This window comes from Hyla sarda, chromosome 5 (assembly GCF_029499605.1).
Source record: "Hyla sarda isolate aHylSar1 chromosome 5, aHylSar1.hap1, whole genome shotgun sequence".
NCBI lineage: Eukaryota > Metazoa > Chordata > Amphibia > Anura > Hylidae > Hyla > Hyla sarda.
Window position 1 is genome coordinate 242,715,034 of NC_079193.1, and position 13,190 is coordinate 242,728,223.

General features: G+C 40.8%; 1 protein-coding gene across 7 annotated transcripts in view; it reads left to right on the top strand.

Moving 5' to 3' along the window:
• ZNF516 (zinc finger protein 516) overlaps positions 1 to 13,190 on the top strand; it is a 120,855-nt gene that overhangs the window by 68,322 nt on the left and 39,343 nt on the right. For 6 of the 7 annotated variants that reach the window (XM_056521418.1, XM_056521419.1, XM_056521420.1 and 3 more), the window contains one exon: positions 2,128 to 4,046. In XM_056521418.1, the coding sequence (XP_056377393.1) occupies positions 2,276 to 4,046 (1,771 nt within the window). In that variant the 5' untranslated portion in view covers positions 2,128 to 2,275. Of the gene's footprint in view, positions 1 to 8; positions 119 to 2,127; positions 4,047 to 13,190 lie in introns of those variants that run through there. The other variant, XM_056521422.1, reaches the window with a different exon arrangement.

Here is a 13,190-nt window from a genome sequence, read left to right on the forward strand (position 1 = left end):
AAAGGCGACTGACATGAAAAAAGGATTTGTCTAGAAAAGAACAAAAGTGAAAGCTATAGGGGCAGAAATTATGCAAGCAGAAAATATGGAAGTTGTATCTGTGCCAAAGGGGAAAGAAGTAATGGCTTTTTGTTTAACCCCAGCCATGAATATTGGGTTCTTTCTAAAAACCCTGGCACTAGGGTACATAATGGATTCCTAATCCCATTCTCCTTCAAGATTTAATATTTCAAGTCAGCTGTTCTCTCCTGCTTAAAACAATGATGGAGAGAATGAAGAATTTTCCTTAATTGAGGACAGTGGTCCCGGTCACTACCTCCCAAAATGTGCCAAGGTCATTACTTATCACTCTTCCTGGTACTAAAACCAAACTGTACAAAACTGTGCAGAGTAAAAGTTGACCAGTTGCCCATAGCAACTGGTATCAGCTTGCTTCTTTCTTTGGTCACAAGGCCTCAGAAAAATAAAAGCGATCTGATTGGTTGCTATGGGCAACTTTTTCTCTGCACAGTTTTTGACAAATCTCTCCCATTGTCTACAAAAAGTTTAAAATTGAGTCAAGTTACCCATTCCAGTGATCTCAAAAAGGCAGTAATGGTAACTTGGAACTTAAGACACATGCTCACCCCATCCATACCATGAAAAAGATCTCCGATTTGCAGTACTTTGCACAAGACATACCCTCCCCTTCTAGTTTGTGGCACATTCTTTAGGAATTTAATATGCTTCTTTTACATGAAATAATAGAGGTAGCTTACTTGGGACTCCAAAATATCAAGGTGATGCCCTACTTACCTTTTTAATAACCGTAAGTACTCAAGACTGTTACATGTCAAGCTAAATATGCTATGACATGTCTTTAGGATCTATGCTGGTAATAAACTTTGAATGGCCGACCTTTTCCCAGTCACAGAAAGTCAGTTTTAGATATGGTGCTAGACTACGGGAAACAAGGAACTTCCATTGGAGTCTGTGTAATGTAGCTATAGGGCAGTGATATATTTGGGGAAATATCCTTATGTATACCTCAGACACTATACAGTGCAATGAAAAAAATCTATTCTGGAATGCAGTTACTTGAGTGACTGCATGCAAGAATTTGCTGTTATTTATTATCTCCTGCTTTTTTGACATCCCATACCCTTAACACAAGGTTAATCTCCCCTCCTTGTAGTATCGGACACCACTCGCTAATTTCTTTCTATTTACTCTTCTCCCTTCTCTTCTCTTCCTTGCTGTCTAGAGGGATTGTGTTTCACATGCTGGACAGTAAATGTTGTAATGTTGTTAGCAGATCTGTGTTTTTTGTGAAGATGGTGTGTAATTGCAGCACTACCTTTATACCTTGTAATGTTATATATATATATATATATATATATATATATATATATATATATAATTAGTAAAAAAAGATAATACAACAAATACAACATTTCTGAAAAATGTTAAAACATGCTTTTAGAATTACTTAACCTCCCTTAAGAAATGGGCCCATTTTGGCCATTGTCTTTTTATTTATTTATTTATTTTGTCCTTTTAAAAGAGCCATAACTTTTTTTACAATTTTTTTTTCCATCTATTGACGCATATTAGGGCTTATTTTTGTGTAACCAATATTATTTGTAGCAGGTTTTGCAACCGTTTGAGGTTTGTTTTTACACATTGTATTTTTCAGCAAAACTGACATACCGTACTCACTTTATTGTGTAGGTCAGTACGATTGACACCCATGGTTACATGGTTTTTCTATTATTGCACTACTTTTAACAAAGTCAAACTTTTATTTTTTTTTAAACAAAATAAGTGTGTGCTTTAATTTGCCCTATTATGACTATAGAAGGTCACCAGAGTGGCCAAGGTGCTGGTTAGTGGAGCTCCAGCTGCCATCTTGACTTATTGGACCCTCACAATTGTGCCACAGGTGGTCCGATGAGTTTCTCAAAAATATATATACTAATTCCCTATGTGACTTCTTTTGTTTTGTTCTTTCGCCCATTTGTGAAGTACAGTTTGGTTTTGATATGTAAATTCATATATTGTTTGTAACATACTGTACTATATATTTCTGTGTTATTAACCACTGTTATAATTTGAAATAGTAACATGTATTTTTCTCTCTTTATGTAGGGATCCACCTGTGGGAAACTTTGTAGCAGATTTGTGAAGGTCTGTGTAAACGTTATGCTTATTAAATAGCATATAACTAAATCCTGAGGTCTCCTTACCAGTCGGTCCTGGATAGGCTTTGAATTTCCTACCTGATGTTTTGCTGGTAATGGAACGAAGGAAACAATTGGATATGGAACTACGTGAGTCAGCTGCTAAGTCAAATAAAAATGATATGGACGATGACAAGCCAACGTGTTTTAGTTGTGTTATATGTGGGAAAAGTTTCCCTTTCCAGAGCTCCCTCTCTCAGCACATGCGAAAGCACACGGGGGAAAAGCCATATAAATGTCCTTACTGTGATCACAGGGCTGCACAGAAAGGAAACTTGAAGATACACCTCCGTACCCATAGGACTGGTACACTAGGCCAGGCTCATGATGTTGAAATGGGTGATTCACATGTTGGAGAGCTAGGAGCATCTGAAGGTATGGGAGTATGTGCTAGTCCAACAAAGAGCACATCTGCTTGTAACAAAATCCTTAATGGCTCCCTTCAAATGGAAGATTCAGATGTAGTTGAAGATGACACACCAGGTGACTACAACTGTATGTTTTGCAAAAACAAGTTTGATCGAAGGAAGGAGTTTGACCAACATCTTATACAAGTGCACAAGCCATATAAATGCAGGTTTTGCAATTACATGACTTTACGAGAGGAAACTTTATTAAACCACATTGAAAAAGACCATATCACAACAGCAATTCCATTGAATAGGGATGCATACTCAGAAAATTGTAAAAATGAACTTAATGCTGGTGAGTTCCCTTGTGAAATCTGTGGCCAGGCTTTTGGTCAAGCATGGTTTTTAAAAGCTCATATGAAAAAGCATCGGGGATCATTTGACCATGGTTGCCATATATGTGGCAGGAGATTTAAAGAACCCTGGTTTCTAAAAAACCATATGAAATCTCATGGCCCTAAGACTGGTAACAAAAACAAACCCAAGTCTGATACTGAACCTGTAGCTACCATAAATGATGTTGTTCAGGAAGAAACAATAATGACAGGCTTGTGTCTGTACGAAGTTTGTGTAAAATGTGGAAATTTATTTACAAATCTGGAAAGCCTTAGCATGCACAATTTGGTCCACTGCAGTATGGAAGATTGCTCGGAAGACAAAACTGCTCCAAAAAGTGATAAGCTGGCTAATGTGAGTTCAGAGACTACTGCTTCAAAGCAGTTTTTTTTCGACTATCTGAAATTAAAACCTTTAGAAGATGTACCTGAAAGTACAGATGCAGAGCAGGGGAAGAGAGTACCGGAACTTGACCCAGTCAATAGCTATCAAGCTTGGCAGCTTGCCACCAAAGGCAGAGTTGCAGAGCCAACAGAGTATGTCAAGTACTTGGGATGGGATGAAACCTTGGCTGATGCAGATGTCTCTTATGATAGAGATAAAGGGGAATATATACAGGTCAATCAGGAGAAGCGTAAACGGGAGCCAGAAAGTAACAACACCAGCAATCCAAAGAGGCGCAATTGCTCAAGTGGTAGCCGCTCGGAGAAAAACAGCATACAGTCTACAGAAAGTGTTGTGGAGACATCTAATGATTTAGAATTTAGACCTCCTTCACGTCAAAGCCGCAGATCTTCTCAAAACAAATCTACTGAATGCTTTGAGTGTGGAAAGATTTTCAGGACGTATCATCAAATGGTGCTTCATTCCAGGGTTCATCGAAAAGAGCATAGAAGTCTAAGTGAGAGTGGTTCGGTTTCTCAGCATGAGAGATATGGATCAAATAGCGAGGGTGACTCCGCTAGCAGACCCAGTAGTCCTGACTCTGCTTCTATCCCAGAAGACTCTTTGGCATATGGTATTGAGGATGATGGAGAGGAGGAGGATGATAGCTTTGAGGAAGCAACTACGTCATCACCAGGTAATTGTTAATAGATCTAACATTGTCGAATAAAGATACTCAGTTACATAGGGGGAGATCAATCCAAATCTGTCCAGAGGAAAAGTTGCTGAGTTGCCCATAGCAACCAATCAGATCTCTTCTTTCACTTTTCAGAGGCCTGTTCAAAAATGAAAGAAGAAATATGATTGATTGCTATGGACAACTCAGCAACTTTTCCTTGAGACAGGTTTTGATAAATCTTCCCAACAAGGTAAAAGCAAATTTCCTAATTTTAGGGAGAAAAATTCCTCCTTGACAAAAAATTTTAGCAATAAAAAAAATCCTCTTGATCATCAACTTTTGTCCGGGTTGACTGTAACCTATATTATTATTACCCTCCAGAAATACTTCCAGGACCCTCTTGAATTTTGAGTTCACCATGACCCCTTCCTCTGGTAAAGAGTTAAATAGTCTCACAGTAAAGTAAGCTCTTACAGTAAAGAATCCCTTTCTGTGCTAGTGTAGGAACTCTTTATTCCTCTAGATGGAGATGATGTTTCCTTGTTACAGATACATTCCTGAGTATAAGTAGATGATGTAAGAGATCTTTGTACTGTTACCTGATATTTATACATAGTTATTTGGTCACATCTTTATTTTTTATTTTTTTGCTAAACTTAATACTTTCTGGGTACTGTAGTCCTCCCATTCCCCATGGTTTCCCATCTTTGTACCCAGCTCCACTATATCTTTCTTGTACACTGGTGCCCAGTACTGTACACAGTATTCAATGTGTGGTCTGACTAGTGATTTGTACAGTGGTAGAATTATCTATGCCCCTGTTGATGCACCCCATGGTTTAATTTGCCTTGGAAGCAGTTGCCTGACACTGGTTCCTTCAGTTAAAATTACTGTCGACAAAAACTCCTAAGTTCTTTTCAATGTTGGTTGTACCCAATGTCTTTCAATTTTGTACACAATCCCAGCCTTTTATTATTGTTGAAGATGCTGCAATCAACATTTTATCATCTACTGTAACCTTGTGGCTGAATATCAGGAGTGTAGAGTTCTGTCTTCTATAAGGGTGGATTCTAACATTAAAGGGAGTGTCCAATAATGAAACCTATTTTCAACTGTCTAGTAAATAAGGTTATTTTACTACCTTTCTGTAGTATTTGATAATGTAAACTGCTCTGTTGTCTTCAACCCAATATTTTGTCTGGTGTACATCCTGTAAGAGACTCCCTGTTCCTGTGTACACGACACTCTAGCTAGGAATTCAGCCAACTCTATCTTTCTCCCATTGCAATTTCTTGACTAGAACACTTAGTGGGTGGGAGAAGGAGTTTGCTGAGCTTTTGGCTCACAGGAACAGTAAGTCCCTTACAGGATGTACCACAGACAGGACAATGGGCAGACACAATTCAGCAGACAGGTTGCATCAAAAGCAGAAAGATTATAAATGGATAAATGGAGGAAATTTATAAAGAAAATACTTCTTATCCTTTTTAAATCCATTTTTTTTATTTTAAATTCCAATCTGTATCTAAGAACACATCTGTGGGATATGACCTTAAAGAGGTAATCCTTGGAAGTCAATTTATCAGACCCTTATTCCCTAACCACCAAATAAGGAAAAAGTGTCTGATTCTGAAGGGTCTGACTGCTGGCCCCTCGGCAATCTTCTGTACGGAGCCTTTCCTACTTACCCATCTACTGGACGTGGGAAAGTCATGACCGGCTGAAACTGGAAATTGCTACGGACGATTGAGAGGACAGTCGCTTGCCCACGTCAGGTAATGTGAGGGCTGTTGCTCGCAAAAGGGTGGGTAAGTAGGTCATGCCCTGTAGAGGTGACTGCGGAGAGAGTTTATAAGTGCCTGATGATAAGTTTAGTTCTTTGGAAGCACCCCTTGTAATCGGTACGGAATTGGAGAGTATACCTTCAAATTGTCATTGTTTATATGTGCAATTTTGGTTCAACGCCTAGTTTGATCAAAGAAAATGCATACCAAAACTTGTTTAGGTATTACAGTTGACCATTGAATATAAATCCCTTCCTGCTTTGGAAGATTTGTAGACTAATTTTCCATAATACAAACAAGCTGCAATATTTTCTAATCTGTGCTAACAGAATTTACACCTTGTACGGAAGTCACAGATGCACTTAAAGTTTGATCTTGATGTCATATTAAAGAATTTTAGCTTTCAAATAATAGGGTATTTTCACACTAAGGAAGTTACTCAAGTAATTCCCCTCACTTATTCTGCTCAAATTCTACCCTTGAATAAAAGCTCCATTAACTTCAATGGTCTTTCTGCCTCTATATGTTCACACGGAGACATTTTTGCAAGCAGAATTCCGAATATTAATTCTATTCCACCAGAACATTGAACTTGTTCATTCTTCTGGTAGAAGTCAATGAAACTTAATTTTTTTCTGACTAAATAAGTTTAGAGTGGAATTGAAGCACAACATTTTAAGGAGAATTGAGAGCTAGCCCATTGGTGGTTGTAGTACTGATGCTCCTCTAGATTTTCTATAAAAAATTCTTTTAACTTGCAGTTCAATTCATGCCAATTCCGCTCCAAGCAGAAAATAGCAGATTTGAAGAATTTCCTGACCTAAAGGATTATTTTTTAGTTCCTCAGTGTGAACATACCCTGAGGCTTAATATTCTAGGTGCAGCATTTGGGAGCAGCACTTGCTTAGTTGGGAGCAGTATGAAAAGCTTTAACCTCCTGAGCGGTAATCCCGAGCGTGACTCGGGGGTTAATTTTCCCTGCCAGGATCGGTAACCCCGAGTCACGCTCGGGGTAGAATTGCAGAGTTCCCGGCCGGGCTGCACGATATATCGCAAAAGCAATGCGATATAGCGATGCGGCCCCCCGGGAAAACATGCGCTTATCTGCTCGGGTCGGCTCCCGTTGCGGGTGCCGGCCAGAGCAGGTAAAGAAAAATACTAAAAGTCGGTGTTTCCCTACCAGGGGGCCTCCAGCTGTTGCAAAACTACAACTCTCAGCATGCCCGAACAGCCAAAGGCTGTCCAGGCATGCTGGGAGTAGTAGTTTCACAACAGCTGGGGGCACCCTGTTAGAAAAACACTGAGCTAAGTGTAAAAGGAAAAAGGAGTAAAATAAAGAAAACTTTTGCTTACCTAATCCTGGTCCCTGCATATGCCGTTCCCCTCCATGCTGTCTGGTCCCTGCTCTCTTCACTCTTCATCTTCTAGGACCTTTCCCTTTTCAGCCAATCACAGGCCGCAGTGGTGTAAAGCCTGCTGCTTGTTCTGCAGCAAATACACTAGGTTTGAAATCTGCCCGACAAACCTAGTGTATGCTGCTGCAGGACAATGTGACAGAGGGGGGGGATGAATGTGACAGAGGGGGGATGAATGTGACAGGGGGGGGGGGGGGGGTGAATGTGACAGGGGGGGGGGGGGATGAATGTGACGGGGGAGATGTGAAATTCAATGCAAAAAATTGTACCGCTTTTGGTACAAATTTCCAGACCGAATCATACCGCCAGGGAGGTTAAAGGAGATCTGTAGTAAAAAATGTTCATTACCTTTTGAGCCCAGCCTGCAAAAACAGAAAAAAAAAAAAACTTAAACTCCCCTTCCAGCGTTCCTCCGTTGAGCTGATATGTGTCCCAGTCCTCCGGTGCTGGTCTTCTTCCTGGGGACCGTGAGTCATACTGCGCTCAGCTTATCGCCGTCCGCAGCAATGTCCTGCCTTGGCCGGTGATAGGCTGAGCGCACGGTCATGTCAGGAGCCTGGGCCCCGCCTTCTCCCTGCTGCCCGGGCTCCTTATGTGCTATCACCAGCCGAGGCGGGGAATTGCTGTAGCTGGCGATATGCTAAGTGCTCTATCACTTGCCGTCACCAGGAAGCTGGAAGAAGACCGTCCTCCGAGGACCGGGACACGGATATCGGGGCAAGGGGGGAATGTTGGAAGGCGAGTTTGTTTTAAATTTTTTTTTTAATTATTTTATTTTAGTTTTTTTAGTCTTTGCACCCCGGCCACTAGAGATGAGCAAATTTACAGTAAATTCAATTCGTCACGAACTTCTTGGCTCGGCAGTTGATGACTTATCCTGCATAAATTAGTTCAGCTTTCAGGTGCTCCCGTGGGCTGGAAAAGGTGGATACAGTCCTAGGAGACTCTTTCCTAGGACTGTATCCACCTTTTCCAGCCCACCAGAGCACCTGAAAGCTGAACTAATTTATGCAGGATAAGTCATCAACTGCCGAGCCGAGAAGTTTGCGATGAATCGAATTTACTGTAAATTCGCTCATCTCTACCGGCCACAGAGTTAATGAAAACCTTTTCACTACAGTTCTCCTTTAATGCTGGGTTCTGTGTTACTGTAAGGGAGGGGTACTAGGTAGAAAGCTGTAAGTGGTATCAGAAAGAAAGAGATCACAATGGTCATCTCACTAGTGACACCTCCATTTTACAAATTTTGTGATATATCTGCCCCCTGCCATATGTAATGGTGGGCGCGTGTGTGTGTGTCGGGGGGGGGGGGGGATAGCAGCTGCACACTGTCTGCATCTAATCAAACCACCTGTTTACCCTAAAACTAAAATGTTTTCTGGCATCTTGATGATTGTGGTGATTTGTGGTCTGTTTGTTTGTTTTTGATGTATTTTTTTTGCGCATTACTTTTGTGCAAAGGTTACTTTTTTGCGCAAACCTACACCACCTGATAGGACACATGCAAAAGTGTCAGATGCCGGAGCACAAAGCTTAAACCAATCTCTGCAGCTCACTGGTTTCTTTAATTGCGCAAAATTTATCAAGTCCAGTGCACCTTTCTTGGTAAACTTTTAGCAACTGTGCCAACCATACACCAAGCAAACGGGTAATATCTCTACTACCTTACACAAACATTGATAAATGTCCCCCAATGTCACTATAACTTGACATATCCTACAGAGCTTCTTCCGGCCGTATCGAACAATTGGTGGGAGGCAGTGTTTTTTTTATTTATTAAGTTGGATACTGATATATGATGTAAACTGACCAATGGAGGCCAAAAGGACACTTTTTTTACCCTCTGTGGAGCTAATGTAATTCAATGGACACATTTGCTATGTATGTTGGAAGCTTTCCTGGTGTACATGTTAAAGCAGTCACATACATTATATAAACATAGCATTATATAGCCTCTGATGGCACAGTTTATTTTTGTGTCCGATGTATATGGGCCTATAGTTTGAATATGGTACCTGTACATGAGGGCATACTACATGTTTAATGAACAGACAGAGTTCCAGAATAAAAAGCACATACATCGGCTAGGTTACAATGCCAAGTGCTTCTTGTAAGTAACACTTGGCAGGGCGTGAGTTCACCAGTGAAGCTGCCCTGGAGCAGCCCACATAATAGGACGCTGGGGGAGGGGAGTGGGTTTAGTTTTATAGAACTCGGTGAAAGAAGAAACAGCTGTGTCCAGGGCATCTGCCTCTTACCTTGAACTGGCTGTGACCTCCATCTGAAGCTGCTGCCCAGAGCATTTAGGGAAGAGTCTGTTCTCCCAATTACTTTGGATTTGCACATATTTGGGAGAACAATTATGAAGACTTGACTGGCAGCTCCTTTGATACCTTTTATTTCCATCCTTAGTCTTGTTTCATAGGCCGAGGGCCCTCCAGGATGGACCACAAGTTGTCTGAGACATTCAGACGTATCTGTAGACTTCTATAGACAGGACACATACCAAAAGAGATTCTTATTGGCCACTCTTACTTCTAAACCTTGTACTCTAGACATTCACACCTTATTTATTTAATTAAATTCTAGTTTTGTGTCAGAACAGTATACGGCCAATCTGCGGTAACCCATGTGTTTGTACCTGTTACTGCTGCTAAATCACAGTGATTCACTTGTATACTGCATTATGTACAGGCACCCTGAAGATATGTTCACATATCTTGTTTTTTTTTTTTTTTTCTTTTTTGTTAAAGCTAATTTTGCGTATCACTTGATTGCTTTTAACTACAAAATGCTATTTTTTCCCATGCAGAATCATAACATTTTTATTTATTAGGGTGGAATGTTGTTTCAGACTTGCGTGATTCCATTCTGTTTTCTATGGGGACACACAGGTTGGGAAAGTTCTGTCCAGCTTTTTCTTGGTGAGAATTTTCAGGATTCACAGGATTTTTAGTGAATTAAATAGTAAATTGGATTGTAAAAAAACAACAGAAAACACCTTTTTGGATTTACCATACCCTTTTTTTCAGTTTTTTAGGATTATTTTGGCACATACACAAATTGTGACGCACAACCCGGCGAAAAACTGTTCACGATAGTAAAGAAGGGCCTTTTATTTTAATAGTTCAGACCATTCCACATGTGACAATACCAAACGTGTTTGCTTGTTTCATTTTTTATAAAATTTTATAAATGGGAAAAGTGATCAGAATTTTTATTAGAAGTACCTTCACACTGGCAGATCAGAAGTGGGTTTCGCCACAGATGAGTTTTCCACAGTGGAAAATTTGCAGCAGATTTAGTTGCACTCAGTGGGGTCTGCTAAAAGGCTGTCTGGGCATGCCGGGAGTTGTAGTTTTGCAATAACTGGAGGCACCCTGGTTTGGAAACACTGCTTTAGAGTGTACACTACTTTTGACCTATACTTTGGTATGTGTCTGTATTTATTTTTCATCTATTTTATTTTATTTTTTCCTCAACTGGGAAAAACAGTTGACAGTGCTTCAGGCACAAGGACATCCCTTTAAGAATACAAATGCCACATGGAGTGTAAACGGAGCCTTTTTTAGGGGGGAAGAATGAATCTTTGCAGTAGACTAAGGAAAATCATCTTACATTTGTGTGCAGTCCACTTATTTCTAATGTTCCCAATGTGGAGTAGGAGTGTGTGCTTTGTGCTGACAGCAGCAGGATTGCCAGAGCAGCAGTCACTCCCTGAATAAAATGCTGTCCTTCTTGTTTTCCCATACGCGTGTGCATTTTTCCAATCTATTTAAATAGATTTAATCATTTCCTTTTTTTTTTTTTTTTTCTCAAATATTTTTATATTTTTCTCCTTAAGTACTTCCTTTTTAGTTTGTGGGAAGAGACTTATAGACAGATGTATTGTAGCATTAGTTTGCTTCACATACCTCTACATTGTTATTTAAATAGATTATGGATTGAGGGAAGATCACATCAGAAAAATAAAAAACGTATTTAATTTTAGTAGATTTTATTCCATCTTCGGTGTTAATCAGATACATGATCTGGAATAGATTGTGTCCTAATAAGGCGACGTGTATACCTCCATTATCTGTGGGTTTACTTCAATCTGCAAATCTACTTTTCAGTGCTTCAGTATTTGTAGTGGACCACACACAAAGCGAAAACCTTCATACAATGTCAGCAGGCGCCATCTAGTGGGCTGCCTGAGGAATTGTTCTTATACATCATTGGGATAACATTTTCCTGTCCAAATGCAATGTTCCTAAAGCTATTTCCGATGATTCCTGCAGTTTGTCGTTTGCCATGATTTTATTTAAATTTTATTTTTATTTTTAGATTTTCTTCTAGCACATTGGGTGAGTAAGATGTGTTCTGTACATTATAGCTTGGAAGCACAAAGGAAAGGGTGGGGCAGGCACACAATGTCAGCTGTCCCTAAATTACAAACTCCTGTTTTTTGATCACCACAAATAATGCAATTTGACAGGAAGTGAGAAAATTCTTAAACCTATTGCTGGGAAACCTTGATGGCGAAGTAAGAAAAAAAAAATAATATATAAATATAGAAAATGCATTAGTTTTAATTTTAATTAAATTGAAGTGCAATATTACTGTCATGCCAACCAATCCTAAATAGGTGTGGTGGGAACATCTGGCATCACACGCTGACTTACAACCTGCAACTTCGCCCAAATTGATTGTTAGAATCGGTACAAACGTGCTCTAGAGAGCAAGAACATGTGGCTTAAGCCTAACTACACAAGATCTCACTTGTAAAGTACCGTATTTTTCGCTGTATAAGACGCACTTTTTCTTCCCGAAAACTGGGGGGGAAAAAGTCGGTGCATCTTATACGGCGACTACACCCCTATCGTGGCGGTCCCTGCGGCCATCAACGGCCGGGACCCGCGGCTAATAAAGGACATCACCGATCGCGGTGATGCCCTGTATTAACCCTTCAGACGCGGCGATCAAAGCTGACCGCGGCGTCTGAAGGGAAAGTGACACTAACCCGGCTGTTCAGTCAGGCTGTTCGGGACCGCCGCAATTTCATCGCTGCGGTCCCGAACAGCCCGGCTGAATAGCCGGGTTAGTGCTTACAGGACACCGGGAGGGACCTTACCTGCCTCCTCGGTGTCTTCTCCGTTCAGGGATCCCCTGTATGGCCGGCGCTCTCCTTCCTCGTCATCACGAGCGGGGATACCCGGCCGGCAGCAGAGACGTTCCGGAGCGACGGGGACATGGCGACAGCGATGGAGCGACATCCAGGGCAGCGGTGACGGGTCCGGAGCTGCGGGGACACGTGAGTATTACCTCCTATGCAGTGGTCTTCAATCTGCGGACCTCCAGATGTTGCAAAACTACAACTCCCAGCATGCCCGGACAGCCAACGGCTGTCCGGGCATGCTGGGAGTTGTAGTTTTGCAACATCTGGAGGTCCGCAGGTCGAAGACCACTATTGGGTTCAAAATCTTTATATTTTTTAGATTTTGCACCTATAAATTGGGTGCGTCTTATTTGCCGGTGCATCCTATAGGGCGAAAAATACAGTAGCTCTGTTTTAACCATAAGGTCTCTTGCTTATGAAGTGAGGTGGCGCTGATTCTTACAACCAATTTGGGAAAAGATGCAGAACGCTAGGTAAGCCGGGAACATTCAGCAGCACTGGCGTGCGCTTACTATTCAAGATTGTTCAGCATGTAACAGTAAGATTGTCATCTTAATAAATTAAAAAAAGTAATTTTATGTACCGTTACTCCATAAATCCCCACTGTCCATGCTCTTTGTACAAAGCATCCTGCTATCAACCCCTGTGATGTCGTTTTGTCTTGTGCTTCATCCCACTTAGGCCTTGTTTAAATTCTGATATAGACTTTGCAGTGCAACAGAACTGGAATCTAAAAAGTGAACGTAATACAACCAAATATATAGACCTCTTTAATGCCAATCCAATTGCAGTCTCAAATCACTAA